The 27,011-nt window shown below is 41.6% G+C and overlaps 1 protein-coding gene across 1 annotated transcript in view; it reads right to left on the bottom strand.

Moving 5' to 3' along the window:
* Positions 1-355: 355 nt before the first annotated feature.
* LOC115127715 (zinc transporter ZIP4-like) overlaps positions 356-27,011 on the bottom strand; it is a 42,969-nt gene continuing 16,313 nt past the window's right edge. Inside the window, exons 4-12 of the mRNA XM_065018001.1 lie at positions 10,920-11,152; positions 9,362-9,533; positions 8,409-8,581; positions 7,335-7,517; positions 5,267-5,362; positions 3,832-3,895; positions 1,944-2,096; positions 1,451-1,638; positions 356-1,093 (exon numbers count right to left, since the gene is read on the bottom strand). Of these exons, the coding sequence (XP_064874073.1) occupies positions 965-1,093; positions 1,451-1,638; positions 1,944-2,096; positions 3,832-3,895; positions 5,267-5,362; positions 7,335-7,517; positions 8,409-8,581; positions 9,362-9,533; positions 10,920-11,152 (1,391 nt within the window). The 3' untranslated portion in view covers positions 356-964. The remainder of the gene's footprint in view (positions 1,094-1,450; positions 1,639-1,943; positions 2,097-3,831; positions 3,896-5,266; positions 5,363-7,334; positions 7,518-8,408; positions 8,582-9,361; positions 9,534-10,919; positions 11,153-27,011) is intronic.

The raw sequence follows: 27,011 nt of genomic DNA, 5'->3' as shown, positions 1-27,011 counted from the left end.
TTGGTAATCAGACAAACTACAGTAAATCACCATGCTGACTGGTGATCTACTGTAAAAGAGTTGTTTAAATGAGGGTCCACCTCTGATTTATCTGAAGTTGCGATCCATGGATCTGAGCGGTCTGTCTTCGAAAGTGTGGACTCTGAACAGTGAAACTGCCGACGTACCTAATCATGTCAGATAACCAAGTATCTAGAGGACTTTATTTCCTGTATCCATTTAAAGGGAATTCTTCTTGAGTGGTAGACTGGACAGAATGGAAAAAATACTGCAGCTGGAAAGCATCATATGGCTTTGTGCTCAATGTATGTGCTAAACAAGGAAAGCTATAAAGAATCAACATGTATCAGAATGATTATTTTCTTTGTGTATTTTATTACTTTTGGGGGGTTTTGTGGGATTGGTGGCACATACTGTAAGTAAAAATACATGTGACAAAGTTAGACAGATCTAAACATGTCACATTCTCACATGTATAAATACACTGTCAACCTCTGCATTACCGCTTAACTACACACGATCACAAATTAAAACACAATCTACCTACTTCCCTGCAGTCACACTGTTATGGTATGTGGTCATACAAAAGATGTGGCAATTACAGAGGCAGTAGGCTGAGGAACTGCGAGTCCCATTATAAATATCGGTGGTATAAATTACAGTTTGAACTAAATCGCATACAGATGAAATCCTTTCCAACAGTAACATTAGCACCAACAGCAGGTTCAGACTGAACACCAGCAGACTACACTTCTATGTGGTAGATACAACAGAACTAGACTATAAATCGCATATATCATCGAGAAAGTCATTTTGAGGAAATCTTCCATCATATAGAATGATCAAGCGTGTTCAATTAAATATATCAAAACAGGTCAAATATAGCATAGTTTACATACAGTGTAATTTGTAATTGTATACAAATCCATTGCATTGTACTGTACAGTGTGAGGACTAGGAGGCTCTAGAAGCCAATCTTTTCTTCATACAGAGAGAGGAGCAGCAGGATGCCCCAGCCAGACAGCAGTCCTAAGTTCTGGAGCAGGAACATGAGCCAGGGCCTACGGTTGTCCGCATGGATCATGGTGGGGAGCTGGGAGAAGAAAGAAGCAAGACAATCCACTGCATTTAACTCCTTGCCCAAATATAGCATATTTACAGAGAAAGATAGGCATTAGGGCATTGATGAAAGACATAGGAGCAACCGTGCCATAACTAGGGGTCAGAGCTCTTCCTGGTCAGGTGACATAGCCAGGAGACACTTAAGGCCCAAGTCATAATTGGGCTTCCAGGGGAAAATGTTGTCCGAAGTTGCAACAGTAACCAAGACGGCAGGGCGTAGAGAAGGGTCATTTGAACAATTTGTGCGATAGACTCTCATTTGAAGAGAAACCCAAAGAAGTGATTCCTCACAGCCTGTTTGAGAATGTGGTAAACCTAGTGTACTAACCATATCAGCCAGACCCACATACAGGAAGAGACCAGAGGTGATGGCCGCGATCCACTGCTTGGTGGCCAGGTCAGTAGAGACGGTGAGGGCGATGTAGAGTCCGATGAAGGATGTGAGGGCACTGCCCACGTTCAGCATCAAGGCCTTCTTCACTGACAACCCGCTGTGCAGCAGGATTGCAAAATCACCTGGGAGATGTAGGACGAAGAGGTTTAAAAGGGACGTCAGTGATAAAATGTAGGTCTTAGGTTGATGCCATTGGAGGGATTGTGTGAATAGGAATCTGTATGGAGAGAGAAGACGTGGCTAATCATCTACCACTACTACTCATCCAGTCTAACACTTGACTGTTTTGAAATGAAAAAATATTGTCCAGAAATCAAACACCATTTTACACACACACACACACACACACACACACACACACACACACACACACACACACACACACACACACACACACACACAGAGATATAAATCAGTCTACACTCACCCAGTTCGTGAGGCAACTCATGACAGAACACAGCCAAAGACGTGGCAAGGCCGGAATTCCAGGAAACAGAAAAGGCCGCTCCGATAGCCAGGCCATCGGCAAAGTTATGTATCCCGTCCCCTATGGTAACCATGTAGGGTAGCAGACGCTGTTCTAGTGGAGGGGAGAGGCAGAAGGGAAACTCAGAGAAAAGTTCAGTCGTCTAAAGAACTAAAGTCAAATTTGGCTATTTTATATCATGTGTCTAAATTCATATATCACAATGACAGCATTATTGATTAGCCAATGTCATTAGGCTGGAATACAGAATACAGATGTAGGATCTTAATTTGACCAGTTTCTCACAGCAGGAAAAGTATCCTATAGCAACAGGAAATATGAATTATTGTGTGGATTATAATTAATGGACATTTTTGTAGGGGTTGATACATTGTTAGTTAGGACAAATCAAGTCTGACATTTTAAAGGGGAAATTACTATCTTTAGAAGTCTTTTTAAACCTTAAATTTACTTAATGTTTGCATTTCCTGCAAGAACAGGGTGATCAAATTAAGATCCTACATCTGTAGGAACCAGTGGTGGGAAAAGTACACAATTGTCATACTTGAGTAAAAGTAAAGATACCTTCATAGAAAATGACTCAAGTCAAAGTCACCCAGTAAAATACTACTTGAGTAAAAGTCAAAGTATTTGGTTTTAAATATACTTCAGTATCAAAAGTAAATGTAATTGCTCAAATATACTTAAGTATGAAAAGTATAAATCATTTCAAATTCTTCATATTAAGCAAACCGGATGGCATAATTCATGTTTTTTATATGTACTTATAGCCACAGGCACACTCCAACACGCACATATTATTTACAAACAAAACATTTGTGTTTAGTGAGTCCACCAGATCAGAGGCAGTAGGGATGACCAGGGACGTTATCTGTTTAATGAGTCCACCAGATCAGAGGCAGTAGGGATGACCAGGGATGTTCTCTGTTTAGTGAGTCCACCAGATCAGAGGCAGTAGGGATGACCAGGGACGTTATCTGTTTAATGAGTCCACCAGATCAGAGGCAGTAGGGATGACCAGGGATGTTCTCTGTTTAGTGAGTCCACCAGATCAGAGGCAGTAGGGATGACCAGGGACGTTATCTGTTTAATGAGTCCGCCAGATCAGAGGCAGTAGGGATGACCAGGGACGTTCTCTGTTTAATGAGTCCGCCAGATCAGAGGCAGTAGGGATGACCAGGGATGTTCTCTTACTAAGTGCGTCAAATGGACCATTTTTTTGTCAAAATGTAACGAGCACTTTTAGGTGTCAGGGGGGAAAACAAGTCAAAAGTACATTATTTTCTTTAGGAATGTAGTGAAGTAAAAGTTGGCAAACATATAAATAGTAAAGTAAAGTAGAGATACCCCAAAAAACTACTTAAGTAGTACTTTAAAGTATTTTTACACTGGTAGGAACTGGCAAGCTAGCAGTTATACTGTAGAGTGACTACAACTAAACCATTGAATATTGTGCTTGAATTGTTTATAAAGATTACATAAAGGATGATGTCTCATTTTAATCATGTCAGATAAATAAATTGTTGTCACTGTTGATATTATCATTTACAGTGATATGACAGAGTGTTTTTGGGTGCATCTGCAGCTAAAATGTTGTACCCCTGCAGTAATGAATCCCTGTATTGCTGTTCCTCATGTAAGTGAACAAAGCTTTTTGGTGCACATTACTCTTTGTCACGCTAAATGTGTGTAATCATTGACTAGACTTGACTCACACAGTAAGTTCACAGTATATCAGCTTTCCAGTGAACGCCCTGACTGTCAGACCCTGACCTATATTTAATCTCTTCCTTACAGGTTGTATGATGACCTGGGTTGTCTATCTTACCTCTTGAGCGCTGGTTTGGTTCTGGAAAGGCTTTCTCTGTGTCCTCACTGTGCTCACTTTCAACCTTTTAGGATCAAAATTTTACAGAAGTATAACATCGGAATTACAGCAGGCGTGAACAAGTTAGTGGAGGACAAGGTATTCAGAGACACGGGTAGTAAAGACTTGAGACGACATACTGTGACAGGTAAAAACACAGCCTTTACTAGGATACTGGCTGTTCAGTCATGGACCTCTGACTCAGATCTCCAAGAGAGCAGATAGAGGGTTTAGAACCTACCAGGTCAGTCTGTGAATAGGTGCTACAGAACCTACCAGGTCAGTCTGTGAATAGGTGTTACAGAACCTACCAGGTCAGTCTGTGAATAGGTGGTACAGAACCTACCAGGTCAGTCTCTGAATAAGTGGTACAGAACCTACCAGGTCAGTCTGTGAATAGGTGGTACAGAACCTACCAGGTCAGTCTGTGAATAGGTGGTACAGAACCTACCAGGTCAGTCTGTGAATAGGTGGTACAGAACCTACCAGGTCAGTCTGTGAATAGGTGGTACAGAACCTACCAGGTCAGTCTGTGAATAAGTGGTACAGAACCTACCAGGTCAGTCTGTGAATAGGTGGTACAGAACCTACCAGGTCAGTCTGTGAATAAGTGGTACAGAACCTACCAGGTCAGTCTGTGAATAGGTGGTACAGAACCTACCAGGTCAGTCTGTGAATAAGTGGTACAGAACCTACCAGGTCAGTCTGTGAATAAGTGGTACAGAACCTACCAGGTCAGTCTGTGAATAAGTGGTACAGAACCTACCAGGTCAGTCTGTGAATAAGTGGTACAGAACCTACCAGGTCAGTCTGTGAATAAGTGGTACAGAACCTACCAGGTCAGTCTGTGAATAAGTGGTACAGAACCTACCAGGTCAGTCTGTGAATAAGTGGTACAGAACCTACCAGGTCAGTCTGTGAATAAGTGGTACAGAACATACCAGGTCAGTCTGTGAATAAGTGGTACAGAACCTACCAGGTCAGTCTGTGAATAGGTGGTACAGAACCTACCAGGTCAGTCTGTGAATAAGTGGTACAGAACCTACCAGGTCAGTCTGTGAATAGGTGGTACAGAACCTACCAGGTCAGTCTGTGAATAAGTGGTACAGAACCTACCAGGTCAGTCTGTGAATAAGTGGTACAGAACCTACCAGGTCAGTCTGTGAATAAGTGGTACAGAACCTACCAGGTCAGTCTGTGAATAAGTGGTACAGAACCTACCAGGTCAGTCTGTGAATAGGTGGTACAGAACCTACCAGGTCAGTCTGTGAATAAGTGGTACAGAACCTACCAGGTCAGTCTGTGAATAGGTGGTACAGAACCTACCAGGTCAGTCTGTGAATAAGTGGTACAGAACCTACCAGGTCAGTCTGTGAATAAGTGGTACAGAACCTACCAGGTCAGTCTGGGAGATGGACTGCTTGTTCTTTTTCTCCTGCAGGTACATCTCCAGGACTTTACCATGGTCACAGTGATGGGGCTCAGACTCCTCCTGGAAACACAATGGCACAATCTATCTGTCTGGGCCCGGAACATGACAACAAAGAACATGTATAGTTGAAGTCGAAGTTCACATACTCTTAGGTTGGGGTCATTAAAACTCGTTTTTCAAACACTCCACAAATGTCTTGTTAACAAACTATATTTTTGGCAAGTTGTTTAGGACATCTACTTTGTGCATGACAAGTAATTTTTCAACAAATGTTTACAGACAGATTATTTCACATATAATTCATTGTATCACAATTCCAGTGGGTCAGAAGTTTACATACACTAAGTTGACTGTGCCTTTAAACAGCTTGGAAAATTCCAGAAAATTATGCCATGGTTTTAGAAGCTTCTGATATGCTAATTGACATCATTTTAGTCAATTGGAGGTGTACCTGTGGATGTATTTCAAGGCCTACCTTCAAACTCAGTGCCTCTTTGCTTGACATCATCAAATCAAAAGAAATCAGCCAAGACCTCAGAAAAAAAATTGTAGACCTCCACAGGTCTGGTTCATCCTTGGGAGCAATTTCCAAGCACCTGAAGGTACCACGCTCATCTGTACAAACAATAGTACGCAAGTATAAACACCATGGGACCACGCAGCCGTCATACCGCTCAGGAAGGAGACACTGTCTCCTAGTGATGAACGTACTTTGGTGCGAAAAGTGTAAATCAATCCCAGAACAATAGCAAAGGCCCTTGTGAAGATGCTGGGTGAAACAGGTACAAAAGTATCTATATCCACAGTAAAACAAGTCCTATATCAACATAACCTGAAAGACCGCTCAGCAAGGAAGAAGCCACTGCTCCAAAACCGCCACAAGAAAGCCAGACTACGGTTTGCAACTGCACATGTGGACAAAGATCGTACTTTTTGGAGAAATGTCCAGTGGTCTGATGAAACAAAAATAGAACTGTTTGGCCATAATGACCATCGCTTTGTTTGGAGGGAAAAGGGGGAGGCTTGCAAGCCGAAGAACACCATCCCAACCGTGAAGCACGGGGGTGGCAGCATCATGTTGTGGGGGTGCTTTGCAGCAGGAGGGACTGGTGCACTTCACAAAATAGATGATATCATTAACAAGGAAAATTATGTGGATATATTGAAGCAACATCTCAAGTTAAAGCTTGGTCGCAAATGGGTCTTCCAAATGGACAATGACCCCAAGCATACTTCCAAAGTTGTGGCAAAATGGCTTAAGGACAACAAAGTCAAGGTATTGGAGTGGTCATAACAAAGCCCTGACCTCAATAATATTGGGCAGAACTGAAAAAGCATGTGTGAGCAAGGAGGCCTACAAACCTGACTCAGTTACACCAGCTCTGTCAGGAGGAATGGGCCAAAATTCACCCAACTTATTGTGGGAAGCTTGTGGAAGGCTACCCGAAACATTTGACCCAAGTTAAACAATTTAAAGGCAATGCTACCAAATACTAATTGAATGCATGTAAACTTCTGACCCACTGGGAATGTGATGATTGTGATAAATCATTCTCTCTATTATTATTCTGACATTTCACATTCTTAAAATAAAGTGGTGATCCTAACTGACATAAGACAGGGAATTTTTACCAGGATAAAATGTCAGAAATTGTGAAAAACTGAGCTTAAATGTATTTGGCTAAGGTGTATGTAGACTTCAGACTTCAAATGTATCTACGGGTGATAGCTAACAATTCTCACATTTTGGAACCAGAAAGACCTGAAATATCTTTGACCGAAACATTGCATTTTATTAAAAGGTGTATTGCAAGTGTGCGTGTGTGGGAGTTCTTTTCACCATGGATCCACCGAACCAGTAAGCTGACAGAACGGAGGTGTTCAGTAAGGAGATAAGGTTTAGAAACCGTCTGAAATGGGGAGGTACCACCTGGTCGTGTCCAATAAGAACCCATATTTTTGTTTCCTGTTGCAATACATTTTGCTACATCGTGCCCTACTGAACACAGCCCAGATGATAGACACTACTTACCCCATGGTGATGCAGGGAATGGTGATGGCTGTCCTTATGAGTGGTGATGATGGAGAAGATAGTCTCCATGAGATAGAAGCAGTAGATGCCAGCCATCATCACCAGTATCTTACAGATGTAGTCTGGAACCTCCTCTGAGTGGCTGTGATCTGTTCCTTCACTGTGAACATGGAGGCCTAGGAACTGAACCAACAGAGGAAACACAGTCACAACCCAGTCTGACAGTCAGCGCTATGACAGCGCTATGACAGCGCTATGACAGCGCTATGACAGTGCTATGACAGTGTAATGACAGTGTTGCGTAACTCTTATGAAGGCAGGTTCAAGTGAAGTGTAATACACTACACAAGACCAAATACTGGCGATGCAATCAACCTGTGCAGGGTCCATTAGTCTGAAATGACCTCCTTCACTCACTACTGACAGATGAAAGTCTAGAGTGGAGACCAGTACCTATCCACCATATTGCTTTAACCAATCAAGTCCTCTAAATAAGTGGTTGTGAAGGAGAGGAAGATAAGAAGTCATGTCGGACCATTGGGACACATTGTTATGTTGCTCTTATCATTGGCTTTGTAATAACCTAAAGTTCCCTGAAGGAACAAGGGGCCATTTCTCCGTTTGCCCGATCTGAAGGTGTCGTTCTTGTTCCTCACATCATTATTATTTGACACTGTAGGGGATGACACAGTGTGACAGCCTGCTAATACTTCGCCCTGCGATGTTGACATGATGGATCTAAATGGACTGAGCTGCAGTAGCAGGAAGTATCCCCTTCAGACTTCTGCCCTGGGGGAAATAAGGCTAGGAAGCATCAGATGGGACGACTGTATGTGTTGCTCTGACTTATCATGGTCTCTCAGACATCTGGCTGATCATTGGGTCGCACTGACATTAACCACAACACTTTAATGAAGTGTTGAGGAGGAAGAGGTCTGGCTGGCTAGATAAGTGGGTTTTTTTTCACATTGGACATTCCAGCAACTATGATGGATGCATAACCAGGCCAGTACAGTGCAGCTCAGCTTGAATCAGCTGGGCTCAGTGATGTGGATATGGTACTGTGGTGCTCACCATAGGCAGGAGGTGCAACAGGGCGTCCCCAGTGAGGGAGCCAACGGCCAGACTGACACAGAACTGGATGACGAGCTGGAAGACACTGCTGCAGGAGGTACACAGCAGCACCATAACGCCAACCAGGGCGGCCAGACAGATCAGCAGATTGGCTATGGAGGCATACACAAACTCTGTGGGGAGAGAGAATTAACATTAAGGTGTTACAAATATAATAACAATGCCAGACTCAAGCCAATCGGTCAGTCAGTCAGTCAAGCCACAAAAGGTCTGTTAGATAATACAGTAAACATTGTGTGATTATGCTTGAAATAGGCCTCGTCCGACCGAATGCAATAGGCTCTCGTCCGACCGAATGCAATAGGCTCTCGTCCGACCGAATGCAATAGGCTCTCGTCCGACCGAATGCAATAGGCTCTCGTCCGACCCGAATGCAATAGGCTCGTCCGACCGAATGCAATAGGCTCTCGTCCGACCGAATGCAATAGGCTCTCGTCCGACCGAATGCAATAGGCTCTCGTCCGACCGAATGCAATAGGCTCTCGTCCGACCGAATGCAATAGGCTCTCGTCCGACCGAATGCAATAGGCTCTCGTCCGACCGAATGCAATAGGCTCTCGTTCGACCGAATGCAATAAGCTCTCGTCCTACCGAATGCAATAGGCTCTCGTCCTACCGAATGCAATAGGCTCTAGTCTTTTTGGACTAGAGCCTCAACTTTTGTGATTTTGAATTTTGGAGCATTCATATTTACAAACAGAGGAAATGTATTTCTGTATAGTCTCTCTATAATTCCTTTATCATTAAAAAAAATTAACAGGCAGGAATGGGACATTCTGTATCAAAAGGAAAGGAATGAGTGTTGAATATAGTATGTACTGTAGCAATCAATAGATCAATCACGAGCACATAATGCAGAATCACAGTGGCTCGGACTGGAGCAGTTCACTCACTCTCTGTGGTGCTGAGCTGGTCTAATGGTCCAGTGGGGGGAGAGATGCTGTTGCAGGCACCACTGAGGAGCTGCTGGACCAGGGCTGGGCTGAGCCGGGCCACGTCAGACCTGGACAGGCTAGATCCATTCAGCCCATGGATCTTTATCAGCTCCTCCGGGCTGAAACACGTCTACGTGGAGGAAACAGGGCTGAAACACGTCCACGTGGAGGAAACAGGGCTGAAACACGTCCACGTGGAGGAAACAGGGCTGAAACACGTCCACGTGGAGGAAACAGGGCTGAAACACGTCCACGTGGAGGAAACAGGGCTGAAACACGTCCACGTGGAGGAAACAGGGCTGAAACACGTCCACGTGGAGGAAAGAAACACGTCCACGTGGAGGAAACAGGGATGAAACACGTCCACGTGGAGGAAACAGGGCTGAAACACGTCCACGTGGAGGAAACAGGGCTGAAACACATCCACGTGGAGGAAACAGGGCTGAAACACGTCCACGTGGGGGAAACAGGGCTGAAGAAACACGTCCACGTGGAGGAAACAGGGCTGAAACACGTCCACGTGGAGGAAACAGGGATGAAACACGTCCACGTGGAGGAAACAGGGCTGAAACACTTCCACGTGGAGGAAACAGGGCTGAAACACGTCCACGTGGAGGAAACAGTGATGAAACACGTCCACGTGGAGGAAACAGGGCTGAAACACGTCCACGTGGAGGAAACAGGGATGAAACACGTCCACGTGGAGGAAACAGGGCTGAAACACGTCCACGTGGAGGAAACAGGGCTGAAACACGTCCACGTGGGGGAAACAGGTCTGAAACACATCCACGTGGAGGAAACAGGGCTGAAACACGTCCACGTGGAGGAAACAGGGCTGAAACACGTCCACGTGGAGGAAACAGGGATGAAACACGTCCACGTGGAGGAAACAGGGATGAAACACGTCCACATGGAGGAAACAGGGCTGAAACACGTCCACGTGGAGGAAACAGGGCTGAAACACGTCCACGTGGAGGAAACAGGGCTGAAACACATCCACGTGGAGGAAACAGGGATGAAACACATGGATCACTATTCCCTTTGCAGTGCACAACTTTTGACCAAAGCCCATTGGTCTATTCTTTGAATTGACACTCCTTGTCGCTAACTGATTAACTGACAGTAAGATGTCATTGGGCATTCACAAAGTGGGGACCAATATATTACAAGTAACATGTTATTATCCCTCAGCAGTGTTCCTTCTCATTCAGATTCCTCTAATATAGACATTACCATGGGGAGAATCCTACAGCTGCCAATAGCTCAGGCCATCTACTGCACATCTGAGGCTCATTGGAAATGCAACGGACACCAGGGGTTTAGCAGTCTGATAATGAGTCAGAGTGAAAGAGCCTGTGTGTGTGTGTGTGTGTGTGTGTGTGTGTGTGTGTGTGTGTGTGTGTGTGTGTGTGTGTGTGTGCGTCGTTAAGCCCCTGAAGGTCTCTTCAGGAGATTGGAGCAATGGCCTTGACCTAATTACAGACAAAGCACCATGGTGGTTGAGAATAACAATTACCAGTTCCCAGCTGCTGATGTTCCTATGGTGGTACCCCTCCTCATGACTCGTCCTGAAGGCATCACCTCCACTTCGACCCCCCCGACCCCTGCTAACAGTACTGTGGTCACTATGGTCATGGTCAACGTGGTCATCGTGACCATGGTCATCGTTGTGTCCCTCTTGATCTCTATGATCGTGATCCTCTTCATGGATTCCACCCAGTTGCAGGCTCTTCATAAGACCTTCCAGCTCTACAGAGATTAATCACAATGATGTGGTTAGTTGGTGGTAAAGTATATTAGCAGGCCAATGAGGAACAGTAATATGCTGGTAGAGTATATTAGGCCATTGGGGAACAGTAATATGCTGGTAGAGTATATTAGGCCATTTAGGAACAGTAATATGCTGGTAGAGTATATTAGGCAATTTAGGAACAGTAATATGCTGGTAGAGTATATTAGGCCATTTAGGAACAGTAATATGCTGGTAGAGTATATTAGCAGGCCAATGAGGAACAGTAATATGCTGGTAGAGTATATTAGGCCATTTAGGAACAGTAATATGCTGGTAGAGTATATTAGCAGGCCAATGAGGAACAGTAATATGCTGGTAGAGTATATTAGGCCATTGGGGAACAGTAATATGCTGGTAGAGTATATTAGCAGGCCATTGGGGAACAGTAATATTCTGGTAGAGTGTATTAGCAGGCCATTGAGGAACAGTAATATGCTGGTAGAGTATATTAGGCCATTGAGGAACAGTAATATGCTGGTAGAGTATATTAGCAGGCCATTGGGGAACAGTAATATGCTGGTAGAGTATATTAGGCCATTGAGGAACAGTAATATGCTGGTAGAGTATATTAGGCCATTTAGGAACAGTAATATGCTGGTAGAGTATATTAGCAGGCCATTGGGGAACAGTAATATGCTGGTAGAGTATATTAGGCCATTGAGGAACAGTAATATGCTGGTAGAGTATATTAGCAGGCCATTTAGGAACAGAAATATGCTGGTAGAGTATATTAGGCCATTGGGGAACAGTAATATGCTGGTAGAGTATATTAGGCCATTTAGGAACAGTAATATGCTGGTAGAGTATATTAGGCCATTTAGGAACAGTAATATGCTGGTAGAGTATATTAGCAGGCCATTTAGGAACAGTAATATGCTGGTAGAGTATATTAGGCCATTTAGGAACAGTAATATGCTGGTAGAGTATATTAGCAGGCCATTGAGGAACAGTAATATGCTGGTAGAGTATATTAGGCCATTGGGGAACAGTAATATGCTGGTAGAGTATATTAGGCCATTGAGGAACAGTAATATGCTGGTAGAGTATATTAGCAGGCCATTGGGGAACAGTAATATGCTGGTAGAGTGTATTAGCAGGCCATTGAGGAACAGTAATATGCTGGTAGAGTATATTAGGCCATTTAGGAACAGTAATATGCTGGTAGAGTATATTAGCAGGCCGTTGAGGAACAGTAATATGCTGGTAGAGTATATTAGGCCATTTAGGAACAGTAATATGCTGGTAGAGTATATTAGCAGGCCATTTAGGAACAGTAATATGCTGGTAGAGTATATTAGCAGGCCATTGGGGAACAGTAATATGCTGGTAGAGTGTATTAGCAGGCCATTGGGGAACAGTAATATGCTGGTAGAGTATATTAGGCCATTGAGGAACAGTAATATGCTGGTAGAGTATATTAGCAGGCCATTGAGGAACAGTAATATGCTGGTAGAGTATATTAGGCCATTGAGGAACAGTAATATGCTGGTAGAGTATATTAAGCCATTTAGGAACAGTAATATCCTGGTAGAGTATATTAGCAGGCCATTGAGGAACAGTAATATGCTGGTAGAGTATATTAGCAGGCCATTGAGGAACAGTAATATGCTGGTAGAGTATATTAGCAGGCCATTTAGGAACAGTAATATGCTGGTAGAGTGTATTAGCAGGCCATTTAGGAACAGTAATATGCTGGTAGAGTATATTAGGCCATTGGGGAACAGTAATATGCTGGTAGAGTGTATTAGCAGGCCATTGAGGAACAGTAATATGCTGGTAGAGTATATTAGCAGGCCATTGAGGAACAGTAATATGCTGGTAGAGTATATTAGGCCATTGAGGAACAGTAATATGCTGGTAGAGTATATTAGGCCATTGAGGAACAGTAATATGCTGGTAGAGTATATTAGCAGGCCATTGAGGAACAGTAATATGCTGGTAGAGTATATTAGGCCATTGAGGAACAGTAATATGCTGGTAGAGTATATTAAGCCATTTAGGAACAGTAATATCCTGGTAGAGTATATTAGCAGGCCATTGAGGAACAGTAATATGCTGGTAGAGTATATTAGCAGGCCATTGAGGAACAGTAATATGCTGGTAGAGTATATTAGCAGGCCATTTAGGAACAGTAATATGCTGGTAGAGTGTATTAGCAGGCCATTTAGGAACAGTAATATGCTGGTAGAGTATATTAGGCCATTGGGGAACAGTAATATGCTGGTAGAGTGTATTAGCAGGCCATTGAGGAACAGTAATATGCTGGTAGAGTATATTAGCAGGCCATTGAGGAACAGTAATATGCTGGTAGAGTATATTAGGCCATTGAGGAACAGTAATATGCTGGTAGAGTATATTAGCAGGCCATTGAGGAACAGTAATATGCTGGTAGAGTATATTAGGCCATTGAGGAACAGTAATATGCTGGTAGAGTATATTAGGCCATTTAGGAACAGTAATATGCTGGTAGAGTATATTAGGCCATTTAGGAACAGTAATATGCTGGTAGAGTATATTAGGCCATTTAGGAACAGTAATATGCTGGTAGAGTATATTAGCAGGCCATTTAGGAACAGTAATATGCTGGTAGAGTGTATTAGCAGGCCATTGAGGAACAGTAATATGCTGGTAGAGTATATTAGCAGGCCATTGAGGAACAGTAATATGCTGGTAGAGTATATTAGGCCATTGAGGAACAGTAATATGCTGGTAGAGTATATTAGCAGGCCATTGAGGAACAGTAATATGCTGGTAGAGTATATTAGGCCATTGAGGAACAGTAATATGCTGGTAGAGTATATTAGGCCATTTAGGAACAGTAATATGCTGGTAGAGTATATTAGGCCATTTAGGAACAGTAATATGCTGGTAGAGTATATTAGGCCATTTAGGAACAGTAATATGCTGGTAGAGTGTATTAGCAGGCCATTGAGGAACAGTAATATGCTGGTAGAGTATATTAGGCCATTGAGGAACAGTAATATGCTGGTAGAGTATATTAGGCCATTTAGGAACAGTAATATGCTGGTAGAGTGTATTAGCAGGCCATTGAGGAACAGTAATATGCTGGTAGGGTATATTAGGCCATTTAGGAACAGTAATATGCTGGTAGAGTGTATTAGCAGGCCATTTAGGAACAGTAATATGCTGGTAGAGTATATTAGGCCATTGAGGAACAGTAATATGCTGGTAGAGTATATTAGCAGGCCATTGGGGAACAGTAATATGCTGGTAGAGTATATTAGCAGGCCATTGAGGAACAGTAATAAGCTGGTAGAGTATATTAGGCCATTGAGGAACAGTAATATCCTGGTAGAGTATATTAGGCCATTGAGGAACAGTAATATGCTGGTAGAGTGTATTAGCAGGCCATTTAGGAACAGTAATATGCTGGTAGGGTATATTAGCAGGCCATTGAGGAACAGTAATAAGCTGGTAGAGTATATTAGCAGGCCACTGAGGAACAGTAATATGCTGGTAGAGTGTATTAGCAGGCCATTGGGGAACAGTAATATGCTGGTAGAGTATATTAGGCCATTGAGGAACAGTAATATGCTGGTAGGGTATATTAGGCCATTTTGGAACAGTAATATGCTGGTAGAGTGTATTAGCAGGCCATTTAGGAACAGTAATATGCTGGTAGAGTATATTAGGCCATTGAGGAACAGTAATATGCTGGTAGAGTATATTAGCAGGCCATTGGGGAACAGTAATATGCTGGTAGGGTATATTAGGCCATTTAGGAACAGTAATATGCTGGTAGAGTGTATTAGCAGGCCATTTAGGAACAGTAATATGCTGGTAGAGTATATTAGGCCATTGAGGAACAGTAATATGCTGGTAGAGTATATTAGCAGGCCATTGGGGAACAGTAATATGCTGGTAGAGTATATTAGCAGGCCATTGAGGAACAGTAATAAGCTGGTAGAGTATATTAGGCCATTGAGGAACAGTAATATCCTGGTAGAGTATATTAGGCCATTGAGGAACAGTAATATGCTGGTAGAGTGTATTAGCAGGCCATTTAGGAACAGTAATATGCTGGTAGGGTATATTAGGCCATTTAGGAACAGTAATATGCTGGTAGAGTATATTAGACCATTGAGGAACAGTAATATGCTGGTAGAGTATATTAGGCCATTGAGGAACAGTAATATGCTGGTAGAGTATATTAGCAGGCCATTGGGGAACAGTAATATGCTGGTAGAGTATATTAGCAGGCCATTGAGGAACAGTAATAAGCTGGTAGAGTATATTAGGCCATTGAGGAACAGTAATATCCTGGTAGAGTATATTAGGCCATTGAGGAACAGTAATATGCTGGTAGAGTGTATTAGCAGGCCATTGAGGAACAGTAATATGCTGGTAGAGTATATTAGGCCATTTAGGAACAGTAATATGCTGGTAGAGTATATTAGCAGGCCATTGGGGAACAGTAATATGCTGGTAGAGTATATTAGCAGGCCATTGAGGAACAGTAATATGCTGGTAGAATATATTAGGCCATTGAGGAACAGAAATATTCTGGTAGAGTATATTAGCAGACCATTGGGGAACAGTAATATGCTGGTAGAGTATATTAGCAGGCCATTGGGGAACAGTAATATGCTGGTAGAGTATATTAGGCCATTGAGGAACAGTAATATGCTGGTAGGGTATATTAGGCCATTTAGGAACAGTAATATGCTGGTAGAGTATATTAGCAGGCCATTGAGGAACAGTAATATGCTGGTAGAGTGTATTAGCAGGCCATTGGGGAACAGTAATATGCTGGTAGGGTATATTAGGCCATTTAGGAACAGTAATATGCTGGTAGAGTGTATTAGCAGGCCATTTAGGAACAGTAATATGCTGGTAGAGTATATTAGGCCATTGAGGAACAGTAATATGCTGGTAGAGTATATTAGCAGGCCATTGGGGAACAGTAATATGCTGGTAGGGTATATTAGGCCATTTAGGAACAGTAATATGCTGGTAGAGTGTATTAGCAGGCCATTTAGGAACAGTAATATGCTGGTAGAGTATATTAGGCCATTGAGGAACAGTAATATGCTGGTAGAGTATATTAGCAGGCCATTGGGGAACAGTAATATGCTGGTAGAGTATATTAGCAGGCCATTGAGGAACAGTAATAAGCTGGTAGAGTATATTAGGCCATTGAGGAACAGTAATATCCTGGTAGAGTATATTAGGCCATTGAGGAACAGTAATATGCTGGTAGAGTGTATTAGCAGGCCATTTAGGAACAGTAATATGCTGGTAGGGTATATTAGGCCATTTAGGAACAGTAATATGCTGGTAGAGTATATTAGGCCATTGAGGAACAGTAATATGCTGGTAGAGTATATTAGCAGGCCATTGGGGAACAGTAATATGCTGGTAGAGTATATTAGCAGGCCATTGAGGAACAGTAATAAGCTGGTAGAGTATATTAGGCCATTGAGGAACAGTAATATCCTGGTAGAGTATATTAGGCCATTGAGGAACAGTAATATGCTGGTATAGTGTATTAGCAGGCCATTGAGGAACAGTAATATGCTGGTAGAGTATATTAGGCCATTTAGGAACAGTAATATGCTGGTAGAGTATATTAGCAGGCCATTGGGGAACAGTAATATGCTGGTAGAGTATATTAGCAGGCCATTGAGGAACAGTAATATGCTGGTAGAATATATTAGGCCATTGAGGAACAGAAATATTCTGGTAGAGTATATTAGCAGACCATTGGGGAACAGTAATATGCTGGTAGAGTATATTAGCAGGCCATTGGGAACAGTAATATGCTGGTAGAGTATATTAGGCCATTGAGGAACAGTAATATGCTGGTAGGGTATATTAGGCCATTTAGGAACAGTAATATGCTGGTAGAGTATATTAGCAGGCCATTGAGGAACAGTAATATGCTGGTAGAGTGTATTAGCAGGCCATTGGGGAACAGTAATATGCTGGTAGGGTATATTAGGCCATTTAGGAACAGTAATATGCTGGTAGAGTGTATTAGCAGGCCATTTAGGAACAGTAATATGCTGGTAGAGTATATTAGGCCATTGAGGAACAGTAATATGCTGGTAGAGTATATTAGCAGGCCATTGGGGAACAGTAATATGCTGGTAGGGTATATTAGGCCATTTAGGAACAGTAATATGCTGGTAGAGTGTATTAGCAGGCCATTTAGGAACAGTAATATGCTGGTAGAGTATATTAGGCCATTGAGGAACAGTAATATGCTGGTAGAGTATATTAGCAGGCCATTGGGGAACAGTAATATGCTGGTAGAGTATATTAGCAGGCCATTGAGGAACAGTAATAAGCTGGTAGAGTATATTAGGCCATTGAGGAACAGTAATATCCTGGTAGAGTATATTAGGCCATTGAGGAACAGTAATATGCTGGTAGAGTGTATTAGCAGGCCATTTAGGAACAGTAATATGCTGGTAGGGTATATTAGGCCATTTAGGAACAGTAATATGCTGGTAGAGTATATTAGACCATTGAGGAACAGTAAAATGCTGGTAGAGTATATTAGGCCATTGAGGAACAGTAATATGCTGGTAGAGTATATTAGCAGGCCATTGAGGAACAGTAATAAGCTGGTAGAGTATATTAGGCCATTGAGGAACAGTAATATCCTGGTAGAGTATATTAGGCCATTGAGGAACAGTAATATGCTGGTAGAGTGTATTAGCAGGCCATTGAGGAACAGTAATATGCTGGTAGAGTATATTAGGCCATTTAGGAACAGTAATATGCTGGTAGAGTATATTAGCAGGCCATTGGGGAACAGTAATATGCTGGTAGAGTATATTAGCAGGCCATTGAGGAACAGTAATATGCTGGTAGAATATATTAGGCCATTGAGGAACAGTAATATTCTGGTAGAGTATATTAGCAGACCATTGGGGAACAGTAATATGCTGGTAGAGTATATTAGCAGGCCATTGGGGAACAGTAATATGCTGGTAGAGTATATTAGGCCATTGAGGAACAGTAATATGCTGGTAGGGTATATTAGGCCATTTAGGAACAGTAATATGCTGGTAGAGTATATTAGCAGGCCATTGAGGAACAGTAATATGCTGGTAGAGTGTATTAGCAGGCCATTGGGGAACAGTAATATGCTGGTAGAGTATATTAGGCCATTGAGGAACAGTAATATGCTGGTAGGGTATATTAGGCCATTTAGGAACAGTAATATGCTGGTAGAGTGTATTAGCAGGCCATTTAGGAACAGTAATATGCTGGTAGAGTATATTAGGCCATTGAGGAACAGTAATATGCTGGTAGAGTATATTAGCAGGCCATTGGGGAACAGTAATATGCTGGTAGAGTATATTAGCAGGCCATTGAGGAACAGTAATAAGCTGGTAGAGTATATTAGGCCATTGAGGAACAGTAATATCCTGGTAGAGTATATTAGGCCATTGAGGAACAGTAATATGCTGGTAGCGTGTATTAGCAGGCCATTTAGGAACAGTAATATGCTGGTAGAGTGTATTAGCAGGCCATTGAGGAACAGTAATATGCTGGTAGAATATATTAGGCCATTGAGGAACAGTAATATGCTTGTAGAGTATATTAGCAGACCATTGGGGAACAGTAATATGCTGGTAGAGTATATTAGGCCATTTAGGAACAGTAATATGCTGGTAGAGTATATTAGGCCATTTAGGAACAGTAATATGCTGGTAGAGTATATTAGCAGGCCATTTAGGAACAGTAATATGCTGGTAGAGTGTATTAGCAGGCCATTGAGGAACAGTAATATGCTGGTAGAGTATATTAGGCCATTGAGGAACAGTAATATGCTGGTAGAGTATATTAGGCCATTTAGGAACAGTAATATGCTGGTAGAGTGTATTAGCAGGCCATTGGGGAACAGTAATATGCTGGTAGAGTATATTAGGCCATTGAGGAACAGTAATATGCTGGTAGGGTATATTAGGCCATTTAGGAACAGTAATATGCTGGTAGAGTATATTAGACCATTGAGGAACAGTAATATGCTGGTAGAGTATATTAGGCCATTGAGGAACAGTAATATGCTGGTAGAGTATATTAGCAGGCCATTGGGGAACAGTAATATGCTGGTAGAGTATATTAGCAGGCCATTGAGGAACAGTAATAAGCTGGTAGAGTATATTAGGCCATTGAGGAACAGTAATATCCTGGTAGAGTATATTAGGCCATTGAGGAACAGTAATATGCTGGTAGAGTGTATTAGCAGGCCATTGAGGAACAGTAATATGCTGGTAGAGTATATTAGGCCATTTAGGAACAGTAATATGCTGGTAGAGTATATTAGCAGGCCATTGGGGAACAGTAATATCCTGGTAGAGTATATTAGCAGGCCATTTAGGAACAGTAATATGCTGGTAGAGTATATTAGCAGGCCATTGGGGAACAGTAATATGCTGGTAGAGTATATTAGCAGGCCATTGAGGAACAGTAATATGCTGGTAGAATATATTAGGCCATTGAGGAACAGTAATATTCTGGTAGAGTATATTAGCAGACCATTGGGGAACAGTAATATGCTGGTAGAGTGTATTAGCAGGCCATTGAGGAACAGTAATATGCTGGTAGAGTATATTAGGCCATTTAGGAACAGTAATATGCTGGTAGAGTATATTAGCAGGCCATTGGGGAACAGTAATATGCTGGTAGAGTATATTAGCAGGCCATTGAGGAACAGTAATATGCTGGTAGAATATATTAGGCCATTGAGGAACAGTAATATTCTGGTAGAGTATATTAGCAGACCATTGGGAACAGTAATATGCTGGTAGAGTATATTAGCAGGCCATTGGGGAACAGTAATATGCTGGTAGAGTATATTAGGCCATTGAGAACAGTAATATGCTGGTAGGGTATATTAGGCCATTTAGGAACAGTAATATGCTGGTAGAGTATATTAGCAGGCCATTGAGGAACAGTAATATGCTGGTAGAGTATATTAGCAGGCCATTGGGGAACAGTAATATGCTGGTAGAGTATATTAGCAGGCCATTGGGGAACAGTAATATGCTGGTAGAGTATATTAGCAGGCCATTGAGGAACAGTAATAAGCTGGTAGAGTATATTAGGCCATTGAGGAACAGTAATATCCTGGTAGAGTATATTAGGCCATTGAGGAACAGTAATATACTGGTAGAGTGTATTAGCAGGCCATTTAGGAACAGTAATATGCTGGTAGAGTGTATTAGCAGGCCATTGAGGAACAGTAATATGCTGGTAGAGTATATTAGCAGGCCATTGGGGAACAGTAATATGCTGGTAGAGTATATTAGCAGGCCATTGAGGAACAGTAATATGCTGGTAGAATATATTAGGCCATTGAGGAACAGTAATATTCTGGTAGAGTATATTAGCAGACCATTGGGGAACAGTAATATGCTGGTAGAGTGTATTAGCAGGCCATTGAGGAACAGTAATATGCTGGTAGAGTATATTAGGCCATTTAGGAACAGTAATATGCTGGTAGAGTATATTAGCAGGCCATTGGGGAACAGTAATATGCTGGTAGAGTATATTAGCAGGCCATTGAGGAACAGTAATATGCTGGTAGAATATATTAGGCCATTGAGGAACAGTAATATTCTGGTAGAGTATATTAGCAGACCATTGGGGAACAGTAATATGCTGGTAGAGTATATTAGCAGGCCATTGGGGAACAGTAATATGCTGGTAGAGTATATTAGGCCATTGAGGAACAGTAATATGCTGGTAGGGTATATTAGGCCATTTAGGAACAGTAATATGCTGGTAGAGTATATTAGCAGGCCATTGAGGAACAGTAATATGCTGGTAGAGTGTATTAGCAGGCCATTGGGGAACAGTAATATGCTGGTAGAGTATATTAGGCCATTTAGGTACAGTAATATGCTGGTAGGGTATATTAGGCCATTTAGGAACAGTAATATGCTGGTAGAGTGTATTAGCAGGCCATTTAGGAACAGTAATATGCTGGTAGAGTATATTAGGCCATTGAGGAACAGTAATATGCTGGTAGAGTATATTAGCAGGCCATTGGGGAACAGTAATATGCTGGTAGAGTATATTAGCAGGCCATTGAGGAACAGTAATAAGCTGGTAGAGTATATTAGGCCATTGAGGAACAGTAATATCCTGGTAGAGTATATTAGGCCATTGAGGAACAGTAATATGCTGGTAGAGTATATTAGCAGGCCATTGAGGAACAGTAATATGCTGGTAGAATATATTAGGCCATTGAGGAACAGTAATATGCTGGTAGAGTATATTAGCAGACCATTGGGGAACAGTAATATGCTGGTAGAGTATATTAGGCCATTTAGGAACAGTAATATGCTGGTAGAGTATATTAGGCCATTTAGGAACAGTAATATGCTGGTAGAGTATATTAGCAGGCCATTTAGGAACAGTAATATGCTGGTAGAGTGTATTAGCAGGCCATTGAGGAACAGTAATATGCTGGTAGAGTATATTAGGCCATTGAGGAACAGTAATATGCTGGTAGAGTATATTAGGCCATTTAGGAACAGTAATATGCTGGTAGAGTGTATTAGCAGGCCATTGGGGAACAGTAATATGCTGGTAGAGTATATTAGGCCATTGAGGAACAGTAATATGCTGGTAGGGTATATTAGGCCATTTAGGAACAGTAATATGCTGGTAGAGTGTATTAGCAGGCCATTTAGGAACAGTAATATGCTGGTAGAGTATATTAGGCCATTGAGGAACAGTAATATGCTGGTAGAGTATATTAGCAGGCCATTGGGGAACAGTAATATGCTGGTAGAGTATATTAGCAGGCCATTGAGGAACAGTAATAAGCTGGTAGAGTATATTAGGCCATTGAGGAACAGTAATATCCTGGTAGAGTATATTAGGCCATTGAGGAACAGTAATATGCTGGTAGAGTGTATTAGCAGGCCATTTAGGAACAGTAATATGCTGGTAGAGTGTATTAGCAGGCCATTGAGGAACAGTAATATGCTGGTAGAGTATATTAGCAGGCCATTGAGGAACAGTAATATGCTGGTAGAATATATTAGGCCATTGAGGAACAGTAATATGCTGGTAGAGTATATTAGCAGACCATTGGGGAACAGTAATATGCTGGTAGAGTATATTAGGCCATTTAGGAACAGTAATATGCTGGTAGAGTATATTAGGCCATTTAGGAACAGTAATATGCTGGTAGAGTATATTAGCAGGCCATTTAGGAACAGTAATATGCTGGTAGAGTGTATTAGCAGGCCATTGAGGAACAGTAATATGCTGGTAGAGTATATTAGGCCATTGAGGAACAGTAATATGCTGGTAGAGTATATTAGGCCATTTAGGAACAGTAATATGCTGGTAGAGTGTATTAGCAGGCCATTGGGAACAGTAATATGCTGGTAGAGTATATTAGGCCATTGAGGAACAGTAATATGCTGGTAGGGTATATTAGGCCATTTAGGAACAGTAATATGCTGGTAGAGTATATTAGACCATTGAGGAACAGTAATATGCTGGTAGAGTATATTAGGCCATTGAGGAACAGTAATATGCTGGTAGAGTATATTAGCAGGCCATTGGGGAACAGTAATATGCTGGTAGAGTATATTAGCAGGCCATTGAGGAACAGTAATATGCTGGTAGAGTATATTAGCAGGCCATTGGGGAACAGTAATATCCTGGTAGAGTATATTAGCAGGCCATTTAGGAACAGTAATATGCTGGTAGAGTATATTAGCAGACCATTGGGGAACAGTAATATGCTGGTAGAGTATATTAGGCCATTTAGGAACAGTAATATGCTGGTAGAGTATATTAGGCCATTTAGGAACAGTAATATGCTGGTAGAGTATATTAGCAGGCCATTTAGGAACAGTAATATGCTGGTAGAGTGTATTAGCAGGCCATTGAGGAACAGTAATATGCTGGTAGAGTATATTAGGCCATTGAGGAACAGTAATATGCTGGTAGAGTATATTAGGCCATTTAGGAACAGTAATATGCTGGTAGAGTGTATTAGCAGGCCATTGGGGAACAGTAATATGCTGGTAGAGTATATTAGGCCATTGAGGAACAGTAATATGCTGGTAGGGTATATTAGGCCATTTAGGAACAGTAATATGCTGGTAGAGTATATTAGACCATTGAGGAACAGTAATATGCTGGTAGAGTATATTAGGCCATTGAGGAACAGTAATATGCTGGTAGAGTATATTAGCAGGCCATTGGGGAACAGTAATATGCTGGTAGAGTATATTAGCAGGCCATTGAGGAACAGTAATATGCTGGTAGAGTATATTAGCAGGCCATTGAGGGAACAGTAATATCCTGGTAGAGTATATTAGCAGGCCATTTAGGAACAGTAATATGCTGGTAGAGTATATTAGCAGGCCATTGGGAACAGTAATATGCTGGTAGAGTATATTAGCAGACCATTGAGTAACAGTAATATGCTGGTAGAGTATATTAGCAGGCCATTGAGGAACAGTAATATTCTGGTAGAGTATATTAGCAGACCATTGGGGAACAGTAATATGCTGGTAGAGTATATTAGACCATTGAGGAACAGTAATATGCTGGTAGGTATATTAGGCCATTTAGGAACAGTAATATGCTGGTAGAGTATATTAGGCCATTTAGGAACAGTAATATGCTGGTATAGTATATTAGCAGACCATTGGGGAACAGTAATATGCTGGTAGAGTATATTAGACCATTGAGGAACAGTAATATGCTGGTAGAGTATATTAGGCCATTTAGGAACAGTAATATGCTGGTAGAGTATATTAGGCCATTGAGGAACAGTAATATGCTGGTAGAGTATATTAGACCATTGAGGAACAGTAATATGCTGGTAGAGTATATTAGGCCATTTAGGAACAGTAATATGCTGGTAGAGTATATTAGCAGACCATTGGGGAACAGTAATATGCTGGTAGAGTATATTAGGCCATTGAGGAACAGTAATATGCTGGTAGGGTATATTAGGCCATTTAGGAACAGTAATATGCTGGTAGAGTATATTAGCAGGCCATTGAGGAACAGTAATATGCTGGTAGAGTGTATTAGCAGGCCATTGGGGAACAGTAATATGCTGGTAGAGTATATTAGGCCATTGAGGAACAGTAATATGCTGGTAGAGTATATTAGCAGACCATTGGGGAACAGTAATATGCTGGTAGAGTATATTAGGCCATTGAGGAACAGTAATATGCTGGTAGGTATATTAGGCCATTTAGGAACAGTAATATGCTGGTAGAGTATATTAGCAGGCCATTGAGGAACAGTAATATGCTGGTAGAGTGTATTAGCAGGCCATTGGGAACAGTAATATGCTGGTAGAGTAAATTAGGCCATTGAGGAACAGTAATATGCTGGTAGAGTATATTAGGCCATTGGGAACAGTAATATGCTGGTAGAGTATATTAGCAGGCCATTGAGGAACAGTAATATGCTGGTAGAGTATATTAGGCCATTGGGGAACAGTAATATGCTGGTAGAGTATATTAGGCCATTGAGGAACAGTAATATGCTGGTAGGGTATATTAGGCCATTTAGGAACAGTAATATGCTGGTAGAGTGTATTAGCAGGCCATTTAGGAACAGTAATATGCTGGTAGAGTATATTAGGCCATTGAGGAACAGTAATATGCTGGTAGAGTGTATTAGCAGGCCATTGGGGAACAGTAATATGCTGGTAGAGTATATTAGCAGGCCATTGGGGAACAGTAATATGCTGGTAGAGTATATTTGCAGACCATTGGGGAACAGTAATATGCTGGTAGAGTATATTAGCAGGCCATTGGGGAACAGTAATATGCTGGTAGAGTATATTAGCAGGCCATTGAGGAACAGTAATAAGCTGGTAGAGTATATTAGGCCATTGAGGAACAGTAATATCCTGGTAGAGTATATTAGGCCATTGAGGAACAGTAATATCCTGGTAGAGTATATTAGGCCATTGAGGAACAGTAATATGCTGGTAGAGTGTATTAGCAGGCCATTGAGGAACAGTAATAAGCTGGTAGAGTATATTAGGCCATTGAGGAACAGTAATATCCTGGTAGAGTATATTAGGCCATTGAGGAACAGTAATATGCTGGTAGAGTGTATTAGCAGGCCATTGAGGAACAGTAATATGCTGGTAGAGTATATTAGGCCATTTAGGAACAGTAATATGCTGGTAGAGTATATTAGCAGGCCATTGGGGAACAGTAATATGCTGGTAGAGTATATTTGCAGACCATTGGGGAACAGTAATATGCTGGTAGAGTATATTAGCAGGCCATTGGGGAACAGTAATATGCTGGTAGAGTATATTAGCAGGCCATTGAGGAACAGTAATAAGCTGGTAGAGTATATTAGGCCATTGAGGAACAGTAATATCCTGGTAGAGTATATTAGGCCATTGAGGAACAGTAATATCCTGGTAGAGTATATTAGGCCATTGAGGAACAGTAATATGCTGGTAGAGTGTATTAGCAGGCCATTGAGGAACAGTAATGCTGGTAGAGTATATTAGGCCATTGAGGAACAGTAATATCCTGGTAGAGTATATTAGGCCATTGAGGAACAGTAATATGCTGGTAGAGTGTATTAGCAGGCCATTGAGGAACAGTAATATGCTGGTAGAGTATATTAGGCCATTTAGGAACAGTAATATGCTGGTAGAGTATATTAGCAGGCCATTGGGGAACAGTAATATGCTGGTAGAGTATATTAGGCCATTGAGGAACAGTAATATGCTGGTAGGGTATATTAGGCCATTTAGGAACAGTAATATGCTGGTAGAGTATATTAGCAGGCCATTGAGGAACAGTAATATGCTGGTAGAGTGTATTAGCAGGCCATTGGGGAACAGTAATATGCTGGTAGGGTATATTAGGCCATTTAGGAACAGTAATATGCTGGTAGAGTGTATTAGCAGGCCATTTAGGAACAGTAATATGCTGGTAGAGTATATTAGGCCATTGAGGAACAGTAATATGCTGGTAGAGTATATTAGCAGGCCATTGGGAACAGTAATATGCTGGTAGGGTATATTAGGCCATTTAGGAACAGTAATATGCTGGTAGAGTGTATTAGCAGGCCATTTAGGAACAGTAATATGCTGGTAGAGTATATTAGGCCATTGAGGAACAGTAATATGCTGGTAGAGTATATTAGCAGGCCATTGGGGAACAGTAATATGCTGGTAGAGTATATTAGCAGGCCATTGAGGAACAGTAATATGCTGGTAGAGTATATTAGGCCATTGAGGAACAGTAATATCCTGGTAGAGTATATTAGGCCATTGAGGAACAGTAATATGCTGGTAGAGTGTATTAGCAGGCCATTTAGGAACAGTAATATGCTGGTAGAGTATATTAGGCCATTTAGGAACAGTAATATGCTGGTAGAGTATATTAGGCCATTGAGGAACAGTAATATGCTGGTAGAGTATATTAGCAGGCCATTGGGGAACAGTAATATGCTGGTAGAGTATATTAGCAGGCCATTGAGGAACAGTAATAAGCTGGTAGAGTATATTAGGCCATTGAGGAACAGTAATATCCTGGTAGAGTATATTAGGCCATTGAGGAACAGTAATATGCTGGTAGAGTGTATTAGCAGGCCATTGAGGAACAGTAATATGCTGGTAGAGTATATTAGGCCATTTAGGAACAGTAATATGCTGGTAGAGTATATTAGCAGGCCATTGGGGAACAGTAATATGCTGGTAGAGTATATTAGCAGGCCATTGAGGAACAGTAATATGCTGGTAGAATATATTAGGCCATTGAGGAACAGAAATATTCTGGTAGAGTATATTAGCAGACCATTGGGGAACAGTAA

Source organism: Oncorhynchus nerka, linkage group LG4 (genome assembly GCF_034236695.1).
Source record: "Oncorhynchus nerka isolate Pitt River linkage group LG4, Oner_Uvic_2.0, whole genome shotgun sequence".
NCBI classification, from domain to species: Eukaryota; Metazoa; Chordata; class Actinopteri; order Salmoniformes; family Salmonidae; genus Oncorhynchus; species Oncorhynchus nerka.
This window is presented reverse-complemented; position numbering and strand designations above follow the sequence as displayed.